Source organism: Dendrobates tinctorius, unplaced genomic scaffold (assembly GCF_039654945.1).
Source record: "Dendrobates tinctorius isolate UK_male_01 unplaced genomic scaffold, ASM3965494v1 ptg000063l, whole genome shotgun sequence".
Classification (NCBI taxonomy): Eukaryota; Metazoa; Chordata; class Amphibia; order Anura; family Dendrobatidae; genus Dendrobates; species Dendrobates tinctorius.
The window spans coordinates 19,201,606-19,226,605 of NW_027361731.1; the positions used below are offsets into that span (position 1 = coordinate 19,201,606).

General features: G+C 45.4%; 1 protein-coding gene across 1 annotated transcript in view; it reads right to left on the reverse strand.

Moving 5' to 3' along the window:
* The window catches only part of LOC141094351 (uncharacterized), a 336,208-nt gene that overhangs the window by 126,804 nt on the left and 184,404 nt on the right, over window positions 1–25,000 (reverse strand). The window contains 1 exon segment of the mRNA XM_073580189.1: window positions 3,208–3,298. Coding sequence (XP_073436290.1) covers window positions 3,208–3,298 — 91 coding nt within the window.

The following is a 25,000-nucleotide window of genomic DNA, read 5'->3' on the forward strand; positions in this document are numbered from 1 at the left end:
AGACAGTGGTGAGCCACCTGTTCACAAATCCCATGGTACTGAACCTTTAAAGTACAATCGACAAACATGATACACAGACGCAGAAAAGTTTGAAGCAATAAAGGTAGGATTAAAAATAAGCTTTATTACATTACAATCTATAGCAACAGATAAAAATATACACCATAAAAACATGTAAGATTCTTAAAGGGTTATTCCCATCTCTGATCATCCATCCCCATATGTAGTATGTGTAATAACAATATTAGGAAATATGTAATACAGTTCTTCTGACTCGCTATGTTCCTCACCCTATGTGCAGAGCATTGCATTAGCTTAGGTATCCATGGTTACTACCACTGATATAGTGACTGTTAGTTGCTAGTGGTCATAACCATGGATACCTAAGTTACTGAAATGCCATGGACATGGGGTCAGCGACATAGAGAATCAGGAAAACTATACCACATTTCTAACTGGAGGTATTTCCTATTATTATTACACCTACTATATTGAAGACAGCTCACATCATTGTACCCTGCTCTGCCTGTGATCATCGGAACCAGGGAACAATGTTGAGAGTTGTATTCAGGCCCTGCTGTCTATATAGGGTAAAATTAAGTCTAAAAAAAAACAAAAAAAAACCAAAAAAACATTATACTCACCTTAACACCTAATCCAGTGAAGCCATGGTCACCTGTAAAGAAACAAAAATAAAAAAAGACTATCACTCACCTGTCCAAAGTTGAAAGAATCCAAAGTGTCCCATGCCGTAATCCATCTGTGTGACAGGTGCATATCAGAATAAACGGTGACCTGAGGTAACCACTCACGTTGAAAATCTGGGTAGAACGGCTTGTTCACACCCTGATTTTTCAAGGTGAACTGCGCTGATCTCACTGAGGTTATCACAGTTCATAGGCCCGCTCTTGCTGCAGGGAGTCATTTTCCCCTGCTCTTCAGCGGGAGTGGTTGCCTCATAAACCTCCATCAAAGTCCTTTGCACCCAAAAGCACTACAAAAATTGGCTGGTGACTAGCTCATCCAACCTTTATCCACCCCCAATTCCTCAAGATAGATGGACCATCATTGTAAATAAGCCCCTGTACTTTGTGTCACTCCCTCCACATTGTAGAGTGTAAGCTCATATGGGCAGGGTCATCAATATCTTGGCATTAATTATTGTATTATCATTAACTTTGTTAGGACTGTTGTATATGAACTGTCGAATTGTAAAACGCTGCAGAGTATGTTGCTGCTATAGAAGTAAAGATTATTATTATTATGAGCACATGTCGGACAGATTGATTACAGCGTTGGTAACTATTCATTCAATTTTGGACAGGAGAGAGATATTGTTGTCTTATTTTTGCTTGTGTACAGGTGACAATGGCTTCAGAGGATTAGGTTTTGAGTGCTTGTACCCATTACCATGAAAAAAAAGTTCTGATTTTGGTCTAGAAAAGTAGGACTAATGTCATAAACAGTGCCATGCAATTTTCATGCGAGTACAATCCGATTTTTCACACCTAGCATCCGACTGACATCCGAATGCCATGTAATTGCTATTTGATTGCAATACGATTGTAACATGAACTTTGACATAGCGAGTTACTCTGTCATTTACACATATTTTTCCAAGGAAATATACTTCAATAAACACATATAAAGTATATTTCATGAAAAGCCGGCAATTCATCTGCCGTGTACAGTAGAATCACATCGTGACGCAACCGAATAGAACAGATAGATTACAAACAATATATACAGGGTGGGCCACTTATATGGATACACCTAAATAAGATGGGAATGGTTGGTGATATCAACTTTCTGCTTGTGGTACATTAGTATATGGGAGGGGAAACACTTTTCAAGATGGGTGGTGACCATGGCAGCCATTTTGAAGGTGGCCATTTTGGATCCAACTTTATAAATGGCCCACCCAGGTGGATCCATCTAAATGGCCTACCCTGTATACATAGAATAGATATAAAGAGGTCAGTCACACATATAATTAGCACAGTATGTGTGTGCAGCTTAGTGAACATGTTTTTAATTAAATTATTTTTATGAATAAAAATTGCATGGGCTTAATTTTCATAACCAGCAGAGGTAAAGCAGATGGCTGTGGGCTGATGTTTATAGCCTGGGAAGGGGGTAATACCCATGGAGCTTCCCAGGCTATTAATATCAGCTCTCAGTTGTATACTTAGCCTTTACTAGTTATTAAAGTGGGGGCCCGCTCAAAATAAAAATTGACATAAAGTCCCCCTATAGTTATTAACTAGCAAAGGCCTGGCAGACAACTGCGGGCTGATATTAAGAGCCTACAAAGGGAACATGGACATTGGCCCCATTCCAGACTAAAAATATCAGCTCTCAGCCGCACCAAGAATGGAGCATATATAAGATGCACCAGTTCTGGCACTTAGCCTCGCGCTTCCCACTTGCCCTGGTGCGCGCCAGACAAAATTGTTGGCACTTTGCCAAAATTTGCTTTCAGCTCTTTCCAAAGATGCTCTATAGGATTTAGATCAGGGCTCATAGAAGACCACTTTAGAATAGTCCAATGTATTCCTCTTAGCCATTCTTGGGTGTTTTTAGCTGTATGTTTTGGGTCATTATCCTGTTGTAAGATTTGTCAGCAATTTTCCTCCTGTGGCCACGTCCAGGGAGGTTTGCTTCAGTCCCATGGATCTTAAATTTCTGAATAATATGTGCAACTGTAGTCACAGGAACATCAAGCTGCTTGGAGATGGTCTAATAACTTTCACCTTTAACATGTTTATCTAGAATTTTCTTTCCAATCTCCTGAGACAACACTTTCCTTCGCTTCCTCTGGTCCATGTTGAGTGTGATACTCACCATGTCACCAAACAGCACAGTGAGGATCTGTAGCCTCTATACAGGCCACTCACTGATTCCAAGATTGTAGACACCTGTGATGCTAAATAGTGGACACACAGTGATTTAACATGTCTCTTGTCACAATTTCATGAGTTTTATTTTTTAAATAGTCTATGGAAGCATGGTTGAAAAGCAATGTCTGACTTTCATTTGTTCATTTTCATAGATTTTTTTTATCTGTTATTACTTTAGTCAGATTCAAGATATTTCCGTCACCATTGTGGGTTTTTCTTTCATTAAAATAAGGGTACAAAAATTTTGACCACGTGTGTAATTACAGTAGAATCTGTGACTTCTCTGCATTTAGTGGTCACTACTCACCTGGGTAGTCATATGTAGGAATCCCCTCTTTACACCGCTCATCACCCCTCACATATGTCTCTGTAGTATTAATATGGGTCAGATCTTCACCCTGAAACAAATATTGTAAAAGTCACAGACGGATGGAGAAGTCCCATCTATGATCAGCTCTAATCCTGCCATCTCCACCGCTCTCATTACACAAGTATAAAACATATAATACTGGTGGATAAAACAAGACTGAGCACAAGACCTTCATAGTCGTCTACACATCATAGTGGAGATCTCCTGACCCCTTCTCTCCATCTACCTGATGATCCTGAGGAACATTGGGATCTTCTTGGTTACAGTCCTGTGGAAGAAGAGGACGGGGACATCTCTCTGGTGTTGTCCTCTTACTGGATAGATCTGGAGAAAACATACAGGGACTGAATTCATTCTTTACATACAGATAATTATAGGCCGTGTGTATTTAGTCCTGTCTATTACCTTGTGATGTGAGGGGCTGGGGAACCTCCATCATGACGTCCTTGTACACATCTTTGTGTCCCTCTAAATACTCCCACTCCTCCATGGAGAAATAGATGGCGACATCCTGACACCTTATAGGAACCTGACACATACAATGATACCGTCATCCCCCCGATCCCTTTATAGTGTTACTGTATAATGTCCCAGCACTCCCAGCAGTGTCACCTCTCCAGTCAGCAGCTCAATCATCTTATAGGTGAGTTCTAGGATCTTCTGGTCATTGATGTCCTCACGTATCAGGGGGTGAGGTGGAGGCCCTGTAATTGGGCTCAGGGGTCTTCCCCATCCCTCAGACACAGGGTCCTGACAGCGCTCACTAGAGGTCTTCTTCACTACTGTGTAATCCTGGTTATGGAGAGACACATTAATAAATCTCACTACAGACATTTCCAGAGTCCTCACCTCTCCAGTTCTGTCCATCTGTTATTCCCATAGATAAGAATGATGTAATGTGACGTCATCAGAATCTCACCTCTCCAGTAAGCCGGAAGAGGATCTCTAGGGTGAGGTGTAATATACTCTCCGCCATCTTGTCTGTAGCCATTCGTTAATGTTTAAAGTAAATTTTCTAGAAGATAATTATACCGATTTTATCTGCCAGGATCCTAAATGGAAGGAAGATCAGCTGATGAAGAATCATACAAAATACCATGGGAAAACAAGACACAGGAGCAGTGATGCTGGTATAGTGTAAGGACATGTGTACACCGTGTGTTTTCAGGTGGACACATCCTGTAACCAATCCGACAAAGTGCAAAAGTGGGAACATAATGCACAAAAATGAAAAACAACTCTCTGTTCATACTTTCAGTTTTAAAACTATTAACCCCTTCAGGTTTCTAAAGCTGCAAAACAGTTACAAGAAGTGACCGGAAAACAGCAGATAAGATGGCAAAAAAATGGCATCTCAGGACCCCGTCCATTCTGAGGACCAGAGATAGTCCTGTGACCTCATTATAGGCACTCCTTCTGTTACGAGTCCATGAAAATAAAAGAAAAAGGATTGTCCAGGAAGGCATCAATGTGCAATGTACAATAGGGGGAGTAGAGATCTACAAACTTGTCGTAAAATGTTCGCCAATCTCAAATTCGGCACCAACTTAGCACATTCGGATTAGTGTTCAGAGCAAAGTTCGGGCACATTTCAGTAAATTATAGCGTTTCCAATAATGCTTTTGATAGGAGTCATGGGGTTACCGCTGAGAGTAGCCAGAAGACTGCAGTGTCCGATTGCTCCTACTCTGAAAAGCACTTCTTTTTAATGGTGTTCATTTCTTTTGGCAAAACAGGGGTTAGTCGACCATGTTGAAAACTCTGAGCTCTCAGTTGTGCTTGGTTAGCCTCTCCCATCCCCTTTATAATCTGGATCCTGATTCAAACCTACGTCAGAGCTAGCATTTATTTCATGGCATAGGAGAGGTGTTCACATGAGGAGTTTTGAAGGAGTTATCTGTGACTATTGAGTGGTTTGTAAGTGTTGCAATTCTCTTCCCTCTATTTTGTTTTTTCCCCATGCTCCACTCCCTGATGCATTCCTGTTATATGTGAGTGAATATTTGTATGCATGGTGTTTTCAGTTTATCCTTGTTTGTGTAGCCTTGTTTGTTGGGTTGGTGTACTGCGGTGCACAGTAGCACCCCTCTTCCCTGGATGGGGAAGAGAACAGACAGGTGTTATGAATGGGTCACCAAAGAGGATAGCAGGCCCAGGCTAAGCCACAGAAAACCAGTGAGGTTGGTAACTAAGCGGATGCAGACCCCTGATCCTGTCCACACAAGTAGTAGCCGTGGAGCGTACCTACAATGATCCTAGATGCATCGGCACAGTCGGGAGAGCTAACTAAGCCTAAAGTAAGAAAGGGGAAATCTAAACTGCCCCAGAGCAGACCCAAAAGAATAGATAGCCCTCAAACATATACTGTTGGTGAGACAAGATGAAAACACAAACGCAGGCATGAGCAAACGATGGGGCCCACACTGACTATACAGGACAGGAAAGGAAAGCCACTGTCTGCAATCACGCAAAAAAACCTGCAAAAGTCCAACACGTCTGATGCAAAAAACACTGAAGTCACACAACTTCGCCCTCCACTATATCAGCACTCTGGTATATTCTGAAAGCAAAGCAAAAAGAGACCAATAGAAAAGGGGACAAAACAAACTGACACATGCAGTAACATATGGGTGGTGATTCAGCACAGCCCCAGCCGGAGCTAGCTGAACCGCACAAAGCAGAGATAAACAAAATCAGATCAAATGCAAACAGAATAGCAAATGAACCACTTAGCTGAACATGCAGGGAAAGAGCAGGAGACATCAGACCTCAGGAGGAACAGGAAAAAAAAAATCACCAGCAGGGATAGAGGGAGTCAGCTGTCTTAAATCCCAATCAGAAACACGAGATCTCCAATCGTCTTCCTCATTATCAGGTGGCAAGCCTCTGTCAATCAGATCAGCTCCACTACCTCAAGTAACCACCAGAGGGAGCCCAGAAAGAGAACTCTCAATCTGACCAGCTCCACTATCTTCAGTAATCACCAGAGGGAAGCCAGAGAGAGAATTCACAACACAGAGGGTTAACTCAGGAGATAAGGCAAGGGTGGCTGCCCCGGCTTCTTCACCTTCAGAAGTATCCTGGGAAATAGGGCGAGCTAAGGCACCCCCTAGTGTTAGGGACAGGGAAGGAGCTCCTTGTCCCAGGTCACCTGACAGCTGAATCGTGACATTAGGACTTTGGCTAGGTTAGGGGGGTTCGTGTTTGATGAGGGGAAAAGGCGATGAATGGGGAGAGGTCAGAGTACCAGCAATCTGTATGTTTTTTTAAATGAACTTAATGTGTGTATTCCAGCAGGCAATCAAGGCGCAGAAACCATCAACAACGTTATGACACAAGGGCTTCTTTCATTGGTGAAGTCACATGTCCCTCTCCATATAAAAAAAGGACATGCTTTGCTGATGCTATTTTCTCAGAGTAACAGCGCAGAAAGGCCACTCCTGCTGGTGTAAGTTGTAACGCCAATGTGTTTGTACCTTGTTTCCCCGGCGTTACTCTGCCTGTCTGTGCTCTTACCCTTTGCTCCTTTCCCTTTAATCAGCTGGGATACCGTTGTCTGTTACCTGTATGGATGCTGCTCAGTTCCCTGCTCTGCTGGCTGCTGCTGTGGAAGCAATCCGTGGGTTGCGAGGTCCTTTGCAGCTGGTGCATGACTTTTCACGTGTCCAGGCTTGCAGCCACTGCTAGGTGCTTCAAGCCTCAGTTCCTGTGCTGGCTATACTGTACTGGTTTCTGTCTGTGCTTGAGGTGTGCGCAGCCACACCTTCCCAGCTTTTATTAAGTGTAGTGTGTGCGCTTGAATTGCTGTCCTCAGCCTATTGCTGAGGGGCAGCTCCAATTTAAAGTTCCTCTTCCCTGCTGGGCATTGTCAGAGCTTCTCATTAGGTTCCATGCGTGTTCAGTCCTCTATGTTGCTCCTGGTCTGTCTTGTCTTCAGCTCCTGTTCTGCCTGCTATTAGTTCTGGGAAAGCTGATGTCTTTGTCCCTGGACCTGTCATGCCTCTGTGTTGGTACCAAAGCCCTTGCCCTGATTCCTGCTGTGTGATGTTCCTGAAGTCCTTCTGTGGCTCAAACCACATACCCTGTTATGAATGAGTCACCGGAGGAGGAAAAAACAAAAATACAAGCTAAGTCCAGAAAACCGGAGAGGTTGGTAGCTAGCGGATTGCAGACCCCTGATCCTATTCACAACAACTAACAGTAGCCGTGGGGTGTTCCTACAGTGGTCCTAGACACCTCGTTCACAGCCGGAGAACTAAATAAACCTAAAGAAAGAAAGGGGAAATCTAAACTGCCCCAGAGCAGACTCCAAAGCAATAGACAGCCCCCAACATGTATTGACGGTGAAAACAGATGAAAATACAAACACAGACAGAAAGACAGGCTGAGCAAACAATGGGGCCCTCACTAACTAGATAGGACAGGAAATAAAAGCAACTGTCTGCAATCACGCAAAAACCCTGCCAAAAAACATGTCCAACACGTCTGATAGAAAAGTGTTGTGAGTTCATTTTCCCCTTCACCGTCGATGTCTGATGAACTCCCTCTTCTGGTGAAGGAAGGTAGTGAGGCTGATTACCAAACACCTGATCTGGTAGATGATGACTGGGTAACAGGAATTTCTGACTGGATATAAGGCAGCCGACGCCCTTCTGAGTCGCTGGTAAATTCTCTGCTGGATTCTTGGAGACCAGTCTGATTCCTGCTTCCCAAAGATAAGTTTTTGCTCTGCTATTGAACTTATTAGTTTTGCTTTGTTTACCTTGTTTTTTGGAGTTCAGCCATCCCCGGTCGGGGGTGTGCTGAGTTCCATTTTTGTCTCTGATCAGTTTGTCTCTTTGCTCTGTCTTCAGAATTTACCTGAGTGCTGATATAGTCATTTTGAAGTCCTAGTGACTTCAGGGCCTGTTTTTCCTATCAGACGGTTGGGACATTTTTTGGTAGGGTTTTTTACGGATTGCAGACAGCAGCTTTTCTATCCTGTCCTTTTTAGTTAGCTTGGGCCCCATCGATTGCTCAACCTTTCTATCTGTGTTAGTGTTTTCATCTTGCTTCACCATCATTATATGTTGGGGGCTACCTATTGCTTTGGGGTCTGCTCTGGGTCAGTTTAGATTTCCCCTTTCTTTAGGCCTATTTAGTTCTCCGGCTGTGATCGAGGGGTCTAGAGCATCGTAGGAACCCCCCACGGCTACTGTTAGTTGTTGTGGATAGGATCAGGGGTCTGCAATCCGATAGCTACCAACCTCTCGGGTTTTCTGGACTTAGCTTGTATTTTCGTTTTTTCCTCCTTCGGTGACTCATTCATAACAGAAAAGGCCCTGAAGTCGCTAGACTTCAAAATCACTATATCAGCACTCAGGTATATTATGAAAACAGAGCAAAGAGATCAACTGATCAGAGACAAAAATGGAGTTCAGCCAGTCCCAGCCAGGGCAGGCTGAACACAAACACTTGACTTGGCCCTCTCCTGGATCTCATCATACCTAACAGACCGGACATTCAGCGTCTCCCACTCACACACCACCTCCTCACCTCGCCCCCTATCTGTCGGAGTCCCACAAGGTTCAGTCCTTGGGCCCCTGCTGTTCTCTATTTACACCTTTGGCCTGGGACAGCTCATAGAATCTCATGGCTTTCAGTATCATCTTTATGCTGATGACACACAGATCTACATCTCTGGACCAGATATCACCTCCCTACTAACCAGAATCCCTCAATGTCTGTCCACTATTTCATCCTTCTTCTCCACTAGATATCTGAAACTCAACATGGACAAAACAGAATTCATCATCTTTCCCCCATCTCACGTGACCCCCCCCTACGAACCTATCAATTACAGTAAATGACTGCCCACTCTCCCCAGTCCCACAAGCTCGCTGCCTCGGAGTAATCCTTGATGCTGATCTCTCCTTCAAACCACATATCCAAACCCTTTCCACTTCCTGCCGACTTCAACTCAAAAATATTTCACGCATCCGTTCATTCCTCACCCAAGAATCTGCAAAAACCCTAGTCCATGCCCTCATCATCTCTCGCCTTGACTACTGCAACCTCATGCTCTGTGGCCTCCCCTCAAACACTCTCGCACCCCTCCAATCTATTCTAAACTCTGCTGCCCGACTAATCCACCTGTCCCCCCGCTATTCCCCAGCTTCTCCCCTCTGTCAATCCCTTCACTGGCTCCCAATTGCCCAGAGACTCCATTACAAAACCCTAACCATGACATACAAAGCCATCCACAACTTGTCTCCTCCATACATCTGTGACCTCGTCTCCCGGTACTTTCCTGCACGCAACCTCCGATCCTCACAAGATCTCCTTCTCTACTCCCGTCTTATCTCCTCTTCCCACAATCGCATACAAGATTTCTCTCGCGCATCACCCCTACTCTGGAACTCTCTACCACAACATATCAGACTCTCACCTACCATCGAAACCTTCAAAAAGAGCCTGAAGACCCACCTCTTCCGACAAGCCTATAACCTGCAGTAACCACCGATCGACCAAACCGCTGCACGACCAGCTCTACCCTCGCCTACTGTATTATCACCCATCCCTTGAAGATTGTGAGCCCTCGCGGGCAGGGTCCTCTCTCCTCCTGTACCAGTTATGACTTGTATTGTTTAAGATTATTGTACTTGTTTTTATGTATACCGCTCCTCACATGTAAAGCGCCATGGAATAAATGGCGCTAGAACAATAAATAATAATAATAATAATAATAAACACTAAGTTAGGCTGGTTTCACATTAGCGCTTTTTAAGCGCACGCACGGCCGGGGGTAGCTCCGCCCCCGAGCCGGCTCTCTGCCCGGCGTGCCCGCCCCTTGCTTGTAGCGCCGCCTCCTAGCGCACAGCGGCGCCTGCGATCGGCGCACCCTATCTTTAGCATAGGGTGCGCAGATCGTGCGCAGGCCGTGCGCTAGTTGCGCTTTGACCTGCGCTGCGCACTTTTGACGGTGCGCCGTGCACGCCAAAATCAAACTTTTCGGATTTTGGCGCGCACGGCGCACAGTCAAAAGTGCGCAGCGCAGGTCAAAGCGCAACTAGCGCACGGCCTGCGCACGATCTGCGCACCCTATGCTAAAGATAGGGTGCGCCGATCGCAGGCGCCGCTGTGCGCTAGGAGGCGGCGCTACAAGCAAGGGGCGGGCACGCCGGGCAGAGAGCCGGCTCAGGGGCGGAGCTACCCCCGGCCGTGCGTGTGCTTAAAAAGCGCTAATGTGAAACCAGCCTAAACCAGACAAAATCTCATGGAAAAATAGCAGAGCAAAGACTTAGCTTTAGTAGACAGGACTAAACTGGAGGCCAGAGCTCAGAGCAGAGAGGATCACTAGCAACTCTGCAGGGCGTCGGCGGCCTTATATCCAGAGATCCCGGATGTCCAATCACACTCCACCTGTTCAGATGACAGGTTTTTCCCATCCAAATCAATTTCACTACCTCCTTCCACCAGCGGAGGGAGTTCATCGGACATCAAAGGTGAAGGAGAAAATGAGCTCATAACAATACCCAGTGACTGAATTTCCTATAACCTGTGAATAAACCTGTGTTTGTCTTTTGAAGATGGAGTCCGGTGTTTCTGTTGAGTGTCTTCTATGCTGTGCTCAGCTTGCTATGCTACTCCGTCCAGCTCTGGTCCAATCCTGCAATGCATGCACCATACTGCTTGAGTTCCTTTCCAGGTCGTGTTCGATGTCCGGCGTCTGGCGACCGCTGTCTGGTGCCTGATGACCGCTATCTGGTGCCTGGAGGTCATGTCCGAGGTCCGGAGCCTGACGACTGCTGCCCAATATTCTGCCAGTCTCTGATGTCCTGCCTAAGTCCTGATGTTTTCTGCCTGGAGCCGTGTCTGTAGTCTGGAGTCCAGATGTCCAGCCTGTGTCCAGATGTCCAGCCCGTGTTTCAGAGTCGGTCCTGAGCTGCCATGCTGATGTTCCTAGATCTGTCCTATCCGTGTCTTGCCTGTGCCCTGATGTCCTGCCAGTTCCCTGGTGTCGTCCCTGTGATGACGTCTATCCGAGCGAGGTGTCTGATGTTCTCCTGCTGTGCCTGCGCCACGTCAGAGGCCAAAGAGAGAGAGGTTCCATGGTATGCCCATACCAGATGACCCTGGACTGCATCATCCCATGTTGACCTCCTGCCATTGTCTGCTAACCTGGGAAGTGTGCCCTTCCTTGTTGTGCAGAATCAGGAGCCTAGCATTATGTCTTGTGTTCTGTATGTGACTTTGTCTTAGTAAACTTTACGTTCTTTATACCTGAAGTTGTGCGGTGTCATCTAGTCCTGCATGTCGCCACCTTGCCCACATGCTCAGCTGCTACAGACCACGGTCGCTACCCTTCCTTAGTCCGGGTAGGCCCGGGTCCCACTCTGTGGTCCAGTGGGTCCATTCCCATTTACTTTCGATGTATCCATATAAATGGCCCACCCTGTAGTTTGTGCTAATTGTGTTGTGCACGGAGTAGTCCACATTTCCTACTCAAAATTGTTTGGGCTACAACTGTGTTGCAGTCAGGACTCCAGACGTCACATTTACTAATCAAAATCATTTGGGGTAATACTCTGATACAGGCACCAGTCCACATTTCAACCTATTAATCTTTTGTGCCAATTCTGTGCTCTAGCCACACTATATCAGCCAATAAATACGGATTATTATATAAGTGACAGTTGACTTACAGGGTTGTGAAACAGCTAGTTGAAAAAGTGGAAGGGTACAGCCAAGATGAGTGGGAAAAAGTAAGGTTGTGGTGGAAGGGGGAACAGACTTGGTGTTTGAGGTTTATGTGGGATAGGTGGTAATGTTGCTGAAAACTCTACTGAACAAGCATCATCCTATCCAAAGACAACTGGTGTTACTGAAGGGATACTCATCTCCCTTTCTTTTGCAGAACACAGTGGTATGATTTGTAGATGAGGGCCAGAAAGAGCATGTGCTCCAGTAGATGACAAGCACTGCATCAAGTGGCCTCGCCTCCTCTTTCTCCACCATAACATGACACACAGTACAGGGCTCAGAAGAGGCACTAGAATTACCCGTTTTTCCCCGCATCAAAACTCTCCAACCGCCCAACTCACCCAGAGTACTAATCATATAATTGCAATGCATGGATGCATGGGGCAGGGCCTGTAACAGGGCTTGGACCAGCATTTCTAGCTTAAACATAGATGATTAACAGGTGGATGAGAGACAGGTGTAGGCCTGGTGCTCCGAGAGACCTGCCAAATTCAGGCAAGACACATGTGGGAGACCCAATTTGGAGTCCAAACATTTCTAAAAATTAGGGGAAGACACCACTAAACTGTAATTAATTTCCCCAGAGTAGAAATAGTATAAGGAGGCTTTGACACTCCTTCCACTACAGGCAAGCCACTAGATGAAGACACAACTTAAGGGTCTTCACATTTCCAAACAATAGCAACATTACCAACAATAGCAACAGCAGACACAGGATCCATGACAAATGTGTCACATACTGCAATAACACAAGATCAATGCAGCCCACTGAAAACTACACCATCGCCCAGTCTGCGATTGGGGTGCAAAAGTCATTGGAGATCCAGGACTTGTTCATCTTGATAAAAGCTAGGCCATTCAGCCATTTTTGAAGACCCAAATGCAAAAGGGTCCAAATTCCCCCTGATGGTATTGATACTGAGCTGAAGATACTCCTGCACCATCCTCTCCAGTCATTCAAGTGTCAGACTTACACTCTATTCTGCTGGTGCACGTGATGGTCTAAAAAATGTGTGAAATTACTCACAGAAATTGCTTATGCCACTTACACTACTGATGCCAATGTTCTTGAACGCTCCCAGGGTTGGAACTCTATAACTGTGATACACTAATTGTGTGCGACTGCTGTCTTGGGGAAAACCACTCTTAATTTTGTGTAAAATCATGTTTTGATACTTCAGCAGCATATGCGCATTCCATTACAGGAGGAAAGGATCTGGTTGTAAATAGTACAGCAAGAAGGCACTCTTAGGTGGGGCGCATTCATGAGATCCAAGTCCATGGTGTCTTGGCAGCAGGGTAACTCAAGCTTGCTTCCTACATTCTCTCACGCCAACCACAGAAAACAAAGAGGGGATCATTATTCTCTTCATCTTCTGACTGTTGCATCACTCTCACTCCTTGTCCTCCTCCATTTGTTCCTCGGCTCCTGCACCTTCACTAACAGTTTGTCTGGTACCATGACCCCCCCGACCGTTGTCCGGAAGTTTGAGATATTGATATCACTTCTGCTTCTTCCTCCTCTTCCTTTGGGACCACCCCCACCTCCCGCAGACTATTCAAAGCGTGCTCCAGCATGTAGATGACCGGAATAGTGATGCTGATGATGGCATTGTCAGTGAAAACCATCTTGATAGCCATTTTGAAACTGTGCAGAAGGGTGCAAAAGTCCTTCATCTGTGCTCACTACGTGAGCGTGATTTTCACCACATCTGTACTACATTGGCCCAGGCTATGCAAAAGGACATACTGCACCAGGGCTCGTCGCTGCTACATGTGGAGAGTGAAACTCCACCATGTCGACAGATTGCATATAAAACGGTTACTTGCCAGGCCAAAAGACCTCTGTAGCCTGGATAGCTGACCACAAATCTTAAGCTGTGTGACTGCGATTTCCAAGACATATTTCTTTTTTTAAATTCAAGTAGATTTTTTTTAAGAGGAATACAGCTATAAACTTATTACAGTGGTATTTTCAGTTTTTGTATCTAAGACGGCAAAACAAACCCCAACATACCGAACAATCCCCTCTAGACAGCTCGTATTATCACAGTAGAATGACCTGTATAAATATATAAATTTAGACATACATTTTGCTTAAGAGAACAATATGATAATCATTCCCATAGACAGAAATCCCAATGTACCTAATCCCTATACATCCATCTTTTAAAGGGAATCGGTTACCCCTTTTTTCGAATATGAGCTGCCAGCACCACCATCAGGGGCTTAGCTACAGCATTCTGTAATGCTGTAGATAAGCCCCCAATGTAACCTGAAAGACAAGAAATGAGTTAGATTATACTCACTGGGGGGGGGGCGGTCCAGTCCGATGGGTGTCGTGGTCCAGTCCGGCGCCTCCCATCTTCATACGATGTTGTCCTCTTCTTTCCTACCCATCGCGGCTCCTGCGCAGGTGCACTGCTCCACCCTGTTGAGGACCTCTCTGACCTTTCCCGCTGCCTGCGCACTGCAGTATTCTGCTCTGCCCTCAACAGGGCAGAGCAGTGCGCCGGAGCCATGACAGGAAGGAAAGAAGAGGATGGCATCGCTAGAAGATGGGCGGCGCCGGACTGCGCCGCGACACCCACCGGACCAGACCGCCCCCCGGTGAGAATAATCTAACTCTTTTTTCTTATCTTTCAGGTTACATCGGGGGCTTATCTACAGCATTACAGAATGCTGTAGATAAGCCCCTGCTGTCGGCAGCTCATATTCAAGAAAAGGGGTGACAGATTCCCTTTAACCTAACTCCAGCCATGGCGTCCACAGTCTGTCATACATTACCAGTTTTCCTCTTTTCTTATAGACCCCTTTCTCCAGCTTAATGACATGCTTGACATACTGAAGGTATTCTCCCCTTGAAGGTGGATCTTCCTTTATCCAGCTCCTCACTATTACCTTTCTAGCCATATATAACAATCTGGAAATAGCCACCTTGAGGAAGTTATCCACTTTAATTTCCTCCACATACCCCAACAGGCAAACCACCAGTTCCCTTGGGACTACACATCTATAAGCTCCATCGTTCCAGCTCAAGACCACCAACCAGAAAGCAGTCAACCTTGGACACATCCATAACATATGAAGCATTCCGGCACTTTCATTCTTACATCTAGGGCATTCAGAGGTAGCTCGTAATCCGGCCATATACATAACCTCCGGTGATCTGTACACTCCGTGTAGAATGTAAAGCTGCGACAGTCTGTACGGTTCGCTCAAAGATAATTTAGGTATCCATTCCAGGACAGACTCCCACGTTTCATCTTCCTAGCAGCCCAGCTCTCTCTCCCACTTAGTCCTCACATTGATCAGAAATTTCAGTAGATGTGTATGCAGCAAGTCCCTATATATGGAGGAGATAACCCCACCTAGAAGACCCGTCCCCACAAACATACTCTAACAGGAACAGACGCATGAGGAGCTAGACTCTCCTTCCAATGTGATTATTTTGTCCCGTTTTCCTGTCTCAAGACCAGCTGAATGTTTTACAAAAAGGCTTAAATTTTGTGCCCACCAGAAGATTTAACCTTTTTCAAACAATAAAAGATGAACAAATTTACCCAGTTATTGACTGTAAAAAGACTTTTTTTTCCTGAGGATCTTGTTCTACCATCTGTGAATCCACTTTATTCAGATGTTTCGAATGACTCAGTCGTAATTTTTTTCTTTCAGAGAACAAAAAGCTGTATCGATATTATCATCCTTACAGGATCATAGGAATGACGCACTTGCTATTTCTGATAAAGATATATCTGTTAAGGTACTGTCACACTTAGCGATGCACCAGCGATCCCAACCAGCGATATGACGCAGTCAGGATCGCTGGTGCATCGCTAAGTGGTCGCTAGTTAGCTGCCACACTGGCAGATCTCACCAGCGACATCGCAGGGGTCGGGGGGTCGCTACTTACCTGTCAGACGAGGCGATCCTGACGTCCTCCCGCCCGCGTCCACGCGTCGCTCGTCTCCACAGCAGGAAGCCCCAGCAGGAAGCTGACGACGAGAAACAGTCCAGGACGTTCTCGCGTGATCAGCGATAACCAGTGGTCGGAGGTATGTATCACACATAGCTATATCGCTAGCAATATCGTTGCTGCGTCACAAAACCAGTGATGTTATAGCGATATCGCTTAGTGTGACAGGCCCTTTAGCCCCAAAAATTAATCTTATTATCCCCTCCAATCCAGAGTTACATCTTTGGATTTGTTTCAATCTTTGGTTGAGGATTTGAAATTGTTAGATCAGGAAACAAAACATGCTAATGTTTCTTGTAACTTGTCTGCCAGTCAATCTTTGGCTGTCAGCCAGCTGCAAAAAAAACTCCAACATTGTAAATAGGCAGTCAGACAAAGGTGGTTGCACCATAGTAATGGATACTCAGTTATATGTCAGTCTTGCTCATACCATTTTGCATGATTCAACCACCTATTTGTCATTGAAGTCTGACCCCACTCTGTCTTATAAATTGGAGCTTTTTTCAGTTACTCAGGAGGGCATATCATCGGGTGTTTTAGATTCAAAAATTGGCAAGTGGCTAATTCCTGACCATCCTATAGTCTCTATTTTCCATGGCCTCCTTAAGACCCACAAAAATATTTTTCCCCCTCCCCTACAGCCCTTAATTTCTAGCATAGGAACGCTAAATGAGAACCTTAGCTCCTGGGTCAATGACCATTTCCATCCTTTAATTTCTAGGATTCCCGGATATTTAAAAGATTCTTCTTCTGTTTTGACGTCTTTGGAAAGTGTTTATTGGGATAATATTTTCAATTCTTCACATGTGATGTAGTTAACCTGTACTCCTCTATACCACATTCTTTGGCTATCAAAGCCATTAATCGTCACCTTAATTGCTATAGTAATTATTCTGAAGAACTGAAACGGTTCATTATCAGGTCGCTCACGTATCTACTGAAACATCATTTTTTTATGCTTGATAATTGTTATTTTTTGCAGGTGCTTGGTGCGCCAATGGGTGCTAATTTTTCCCCGTCTCTCACCATCCTTTAAATAGCATGGTGGGAAGAATTATTTTCTCCGATAAAAATCGTTTTTCATGTGACATTTTTTGGTTTGGTAGACACGTGGACGACCTGATCTTCATTTGGCAAGGTCCACCGTCTAAAAGTGCAGGATTTTTATAATTTTTTGAATTGTAATGATTTAAGTCTATCCTTTACCATTAGTGGTTTTGGTTCTGAAATCTCCTTTTTGGATATTCTGTTGACTGGTGATACGATTACACATAAAATTCTTACTTCAGTTTTCAGAAAGGATATCTCTAGCAACTCTTAGCTATTGTCATCCTCCTCTCATGCCAAACACACTATTATATCGATCCCCTACAGAGAATTGAAAAGAATCAACAGGTTGTGTTCCAATCGTGATTCTTTTATGAGGGAGGGTAAAATTGCTTGTCAGCGTCTTTTGGATAGAGAGTACAACCACCATGATGTTAATTCTGCCTTTATCAAAGTTTTGAATGACCCTCGTTTTGGATCTTCTGTTAATAAATTGTCTTGGCAGGATAGGAAAAGAAGTGGTCAGACAATCCGCGCTGCGAATCACTACGAACAATTATTATTACAGTGGTCTTTATTTGACGCGTTTCGAAGTTTCACAGAACTCCTTTCTCAGGAAAAAACCACAAGCAAGTATCATGAACAGGTTCTTAAATAGAAAAAACAGTACACTTGTCATTCAGGTGCTCGGCCTCTAACAGGTCACCTGATTCAAAAGGATGTCAAAGTTCATTGCTTGAACACATGATAGACACTTAATAGACAAAATATATATACATTTTTGTTATAAATTATACTTGCATTATAAAATGACTTATATTAATTTCTTTGTTAACAATCAACGGAAAAAAAATTATTAAAAGAAAATTTAAAAAGAAAGGGACAAGAACCTCCAAAAACCGGTGGAAAAAAGGAGAAATGCCTTACAAGGAGGACATCCTCTCAAGAGAGCCACTTTTGAAAGAATATTTTATTCAGAAATTTCACAGTATAAGTTTGTTTTTCTATACATGTTGTTGGATTTTGGCATTGTTTGTGTGGTTTCATGGTGGCTTTCTTTATAACAGAAATTTATATATAGTGTCAATCATGTGTTCAAGCAATGAACTTTGACATCCTTTTGAATCAGGTGACCTGTTAGACGCCGAGCACCTGAATGACAAGTGTACTGTTTTTTCTATTTAAGAACCTTTTCATGACACTTGCTTGTGGTTTTTCCTGAGGAAGGAGTTCTTTGAAACCTCGAAACGCGTTGAATAACGACCACTGTAATAATAATTGTTCATAGTGATTCGCAACGTGGATTGTCTGACCACTTTTTTCCTATCCTGCATTTTCTACGTCAGTTCCTCATGGATCTGTGGTTTCTGCAGCAGCGAATCCTCCATGCTTATTACAAGCTCCATCTGGTGAGTGTATTATTTTTAAATTGATATACCTACACTGGATAATGCACTATTGCGCTATTTCTCTTCAATAATATCCCTAATAAATTGTCTTTGTCCAACAGGCATCCTCCATTAATTTTTTTAAACTCCTTACAGCCCTCAATTTAATAGCATTAAAAACATTGTTAAAAAATATTCACCTATTGTCAACCAGGACGAAAAACTGCGTAAAATTGTATCTGACGGCTGTAATTTTGTTGCTAGGAGAGGATACAGTTTGGGCAATGCGTGGTCACTGAGTCTCCTAAAACGCCAGTCTTCTTCTGAAATGTGGTTATCGGCAAAGGCTTTTTTTAAGTGAGCTAATAATCAATGTAATGTTTGCGCTTTCGCCATTGATAGAACTAAATCTGTTATTTCTTTTTCAGGTTATTCTTCTACCATTACTTCCTTTTTGAATTGTGATACAAAATATGTGATATATTGCATCTGCTGGGTGCCATGTCAGATGCAATACATTGGATGTACTACAAGAAAAATCAAGAAACGTTTTGCTGAGTACATTACCAACATTCATAATGAAAAAAGTCTTATTCTGGCGCATCAAAGCATTTTGTCAATGTGCACCATATAGATCTCACTAATTTTTCTTTTTATGCTTTTGAAAAGATCCGCAATCCTCTACGGGGTGGTAATAAACAGAAAAATAGAATTAGACTTACCGGTAATTCGGTTTCTAGGAACCTTCCACGACAGCTACATCGGAGGATGTCTTCCCCGCCCTAATAGGGGACTGGAACACAAAGGTTAAATACCCCTCCCCTTCCTGCAACCACCGGAGTTTTCCTGGACACCAGTATGAATAGTTACCACCAAAGTGCGGGAATCATCCAATAAGAATATCAGATAGGGAGGGAAATTAGTGCTGTTGTGGAAGGTTTCTAGAAACCAAATTACCGGTAAGTCTAATTCTATTTTCTCCAGTCACCTTCCACGACAGCTACATCGGAGTAATACCAACAGCTAATTTCTCTAGGGGGGGGGAAATCACGGCCTGCAGCACTCGTCTGCCAAATGTTAAATCCCCATTGAAATTTAGCCTGTAACGCCTGGTGAAAGTGTGGATGGACGACCAGGTGGCAGTTCTGCATATCCGCTGACGAAGCATTCCCCTTTTTTGCCCATGATGTTGCTATCGCATGGGTAGAATGTGACCTCAGTGAGGCGAGTGGAGCCAGCTTCTGGGATGCGTAGGTCAGGCAGATAGAGCTTACATTGACTCTGAGGGTCGGTGCCCGCTGGTCCTGAACCAGGTTCTTTTGTGGACAAGGTCAACCTGACAAACCGTAGGTAGGAAGGATGTCTTTCCCCTTGAGTCTGAGAGAACTCCCAGAGGCTTCCTTCTCGCAGAGGGATAGACCAGGTTTGGTATCCAACCCAGGGATCTTAATATTCCTGGGGTCTTTCCTACGTCCATCTTCTGACATGAGATAGATGCTATCCCCTGGCGCCGGAAGAAAATCACTGCTTCCACCATGATCTTGGAGAGATACATGGTCGGATGGATTGGCACATGGTAATATGCACCCTTCAGATCTACCATTGCCATTACCCAGTTCTGATGAGTGGGACTGCCCCTGATTGACTCCATTTTGAATTGCCTGTACCGGACCGATTCGTTTATGATTATTCGGTTTTTCTCTGATGGCTTTGTCACCAGGAAGGGGCGTGCGTAATGGCCGTGTCCTTCTCCCGCTTTGGCAACCGCGCGTTCTACCGGAGCAGATCTCTTGGTAAGGAGCCCTGAAGGTGTGGAGGCTGTAGGGAGGTTACCCCTAAGCATTACGGGGAAGGACTCTCAAACCCAATTTTTAGTCCATCTCGTATGGTATGGTGGACCCACTGATTTGTGAAGATGGTCTGCCAGCGGGTGAAAAAAGAGCGAGAGACGACCCCCAACCGGGCATTATTGCTTATCTGGGGTCTGTTGATGATTAGGGACAAGGATGTTCCTGCCCTTGCCCCCTATACTCTTCCTGAGTACGTCAACAGGACCAGGGATTCCCAGCCAGTCTCTCATGCCGGTACTGGCCCAGCCTCAAGCTGCTTAGCGGCTGTGATCTGACGTGGGCATGCAAATTCAGCTTAGAATAGCTGTTGACAGAGGTTTGGTCACGGGAGGGGCGAAAAATCCGTCTCCTAGGATTTCTATGTTCCGGAAGAGATCCTTTTGTCAGAAGCATTGTCCAGGATATTATCCAGGACAGGCTTGAACACATAGTGGCCCTGGAAGGGGATGGCGCACCATTTGGAGATAAGTCGCCTCCCTTAGGATTTTAACCAGGGCACTCCTCTAGAGGAGTTAGAAAGGACGGCCGCTTTTGCGGCTACCCGGACCTGGCGAGAGCAGTAACGCTCAGCCTAGAAGAGCCGATGCATTAAAGAATTACCAGAGACCTGCGAATTACAGGATGGTCTTCCGCCCTGGTCCTGGCCTGGTCTCAAGTTGTTTAGCGACCGCCAGCGGAAGCATTGGCTAGGAACCTCGTTGCTTTCTGCAGTAGAGGTAGGGCATCAGGTATCTTTTCCCCTGAGGTGCCCTGAGTCTGTGCGTAATCATAGAGACAGGGCACGTGAAAGCAATATTAGCTTCTAGCAGATTTGTAGGGGTGTCTCAGGACTTCCTTGATAAGCTCTCAAAAATATATATATACCGTATATATTTTTCTCAATCCATTGAATCTTTGAACTGGGAGGAGCCCTCAGAGGGATAGGCTTTTTTTTTTTTTTAGGGAGGCCTCCTTTTATGGAGGATCAGATTCTGTACGTTCTCATGTACAGGACACCTTCTTTGGGCTTCAGCCCAACATCTCGTCCTGTACCGTGTATTCAACTTCTTCCTCCTCCACCCCTATGGTGCTCTTAACCATACTGATTAGCTGACCCATATTCTCAGAACCAAGTGATATTTTTTGCTCCCTGGTTTTAGGGGTGGACGTGGAAGAGGTATCCTCAATCTTCCAAGCGTCCTCTGAATCCAAGGACAGAATTTCACCTGAGTCTGATTCTATCTGAGCTTTCTTCCTCCTCCTAGAGGGAGGCAGTCTGGGAGAAGGGAGTCATGGAGGAGTGAACCTCCTGTATTGAGGGATTTGATGCTATCCAGGAGAGAGGGCTGCTCAGCGCGAAGAACCTCTCCGTACAGGACAGGCAGAGCTTTCCCCATATGTTGAGGGAGTCTGGCAGCACACATTTTACACTTGTGGCTGGTCCACATAGGGTCAGAGACCTTTTCTCCCCATATTAGAGAGAGAGGTATGCTACGCCATTTTAGTAAATAAATGCTGGATAGCCAGGGCCGACGCCTGCTACTTACAGTAGGAGGGGGTACGCTGGGCTCCGCCAACACAGAGAGAGAGGGCTTGTCACCATCCATGCCGCCTTCAGTCAGTATCAGACAGGTGTCTTACCTGGTGATCTCCTCACCCGGACCTTGAAAGATCGAGGGTCCAGCGTTGTTTGTGCACCTCCTCCTCCCTTTAGCCCAATGGGGGGAACCACATGAGGACGTCCCAGAATGTGACCGCCGGTCCCAGGAGTAACGCGCCCCCCGGCGCGCACGTGCGCTCCACTGTGGGACGCATAGGGACAGACCGGAAGTGACGCACGCCCCTAAGCGATGCGCGACCCAGTGGAAAGCCCAGTAATGCCCGAAGTGGAGGAAAGCCACCCCGGGCCAGCGTGAGCCCCCAAGGAACCGGCAGCACGGAGGAGGAAGCCGGGGAGCTATCTGGAGGCCCCCGGCGCGCACATCACTGCCTCGCTTTACCCCCGAAGGAGGCGCAGGAGAGGCGGGAGAGTCCCGAGTCCCACCATGCAGGCTGAGATGGGAGCAGACACGGGAGGAGGAGAGCAAGGCCCCCGACCTCAGCAGCCCGGCATCTGACAGGTATCCCAGCTGGTACTGGACGTGGGCTGCTCCCGATCGCCGGCCACGGCACCACCATCGTAGACCTCTTCATTCCCCATAGGGGACAGGAAAACACTGGTGGTTGCAGGAAGGGGAGGGGTATTTAACCTCTTTGTGTTCCTGTCCCCTATTAGGGCGGGGAAGACATCCTCCGATGTAGCTGTCGTGGAAGGTGACTGGAGAAATGTTAACTACAAGAGAGGCATATTGGATCCTGAAATTGGACACACGTTTTCCCAAGAGGAATGAACTCAAGAAACGATTTGTTTTACATCTATTGAAGCTGTTTCGCTAAGTATTGTGTTTCTCACATGTTCATGCATATCCTAGTAATTGTTAAGCGGTTGTGATTGGTTGCTTGTCTCTATTTAATGTGACCATTGTGTTATCTGTGTATCTTATGATTAAGGGTGCGTTTTTTGCACCGGAAACGCATCAGGAATTGCATGGTTTTTAATTACGGCTTGAGTGCCGAATAAAGTTTTTTTAATCTTCATTTTGGTGTGCCAAATCCTCCTTTTTGCTCCTATGTTAGATACAGATGTTTGTCCCACAAGCCTTAGTTATTCCAAGACTTGGTGTCTATTGACACCTTGGAGTCTAGTGGTTTAATTCACCATCCCTTATTTTGTAGTGGTTTATTTCTCCAACTCTAGGTGTTTGGTAGTTTACTTTTCCAACCCCTGTTGTCTAGTAGTTTAGTTCTCCATCCTCTGCTGTGTAGTGGTTTACTTCTCCATCCCAAAGCACCCTGCAAGCCTTTGGGGATTCCAGCTCCCTTCCCAGTCTGTCCCCACAGCTACCCAGTGCCTAATCAACAAGTCGTAATGACCCCTGGCCATGTTTGCTTGTTCAGGTGTCAGTAGTGAAATGCAGCCTGGCAGATATTGATTTTTTTCAAGGAACGACTGACGTTGTCTGCAATATGCTGGTGTAGCATCGGCACAGCTTTTTTACCTAAGTAATGGCGACTAAGCAATTGGTACTGTGTGACTGCGATTGCCATCAGCTTTCGGAAAGTGACTGCATACACCAGGCGGAAAAGCAGCATTTCCATGGCAAACGGATTGGAGATGGTGAAGTTCAAGCTGTTAGCTATGCCATGTGTAGGAGGAAACAATCTTTCACGTGACCACAACTGCGGGACCAAGGGCTGGCTGCAGTACGGAGGGAGGGTGGAGTATGGAGAACATGACAAACTGCTGGACTATGAATGAGGTGCAGACAGAGATGATATGGTGGATTGAGAAAGATGTGATGTGTTTAGTGTTTGAGAGCTGTCAAAAACAGCAGGCATGTCAACTTCCGTAACAACTGATGGGCTGTCACTCACAGCAACTGTAATGAGTAAACAAGTGGAGGTTCTGAGGTCGGAGACTTGTGTGAGAACACAGCACATCGAAGGAGGAAGAAGCAGCAGATGCGGTTTATGGGGGCGGATCGTGGGTGTCGAGGCACACAAGGCCACATTTAAGCACAGTGAATTTCCCAGTCTAATGCATGTTGATCGCTCATGTGCCGGTTCATGCATGCAGTAATCAATATATTGAAATTTTTGCCTCTACTGAGTTTTTTTTTTACTAAGTTGGCAGATAACCTGCAGTTGGGTCTTAAAAAGGCCCAGGTTAGGCAACCATTTCCACCCACACAAACTGCACACCTGCCACCATTGCTGGCCACAACCAGAGTTGTGACTGAGGATGCACTGCTTCTCGTGGTTGCATCACTCGTATATCTGTGGTTCCTCACAGTCAGTTGGGGAACACATGCTCTTTCTGGCCCTCATCTACAAGGTGTAGATGAGTGCATCCCACAAGCTCTGTGGTCGAGGTAACCCTGGAATCCGATCTCGCCTTCAAAATACATATCCATGCCATTCCCCCTTCCTGCAGACTACAACTCAAAAATATTTCCAGGATCCGTACATTCCTTAATCAAGATTCTGCAAAAACCCTAGTCCATGCATTCATCATCTCCTCTCTCGACTACTGCAGGCTACTGCTTTGTGTTCTCCCTTCTAACAGTCTTGTACCCTTCCAACCCATCCTAAACTCTGCTGCCCGACTAATCCACCCATCCCACCACTATTCCCTGGCCTCTCCCCTCTTTCGATCCCTACAATGGCTCCCCATTACCCAGAGACTCCAGATCAAAACCCTAACCATGCCATACAAAGCTATTCAAAACCTGTGTCCTCCATACATTGTGACCTAGTCTCCCAGAACTGACCTGCAGGCAACCTCCGATCCTCATAAGATCTCCTCCTCTACGCTCCTCTTATTTCCTATTCCTAAAATCACATACAAGATTTCTCCTGCTCATCCCCTACTCTCGAAATCTCTCCTAACAATACCATGCTATTGCCTACTGTAGTAACCTTAAAAAGGAACCTGAAGAACCACCTCTTCCGACAAGCCTACAACCTGCAGTAATCATCTCCCCACCATACCGTTGCACAAGCAGCTCTACCCTCACCTATTGTATCCTCACTCAGCCCTTGTAGACTGTGATCCCTCACGGGAAGGTCCTCTCTCCTTCTGTATCAGTCGGTGACTTGTATTGTTTAAGATTATTTTACTTGTTTTCATTATGTACACCCCTTTACAC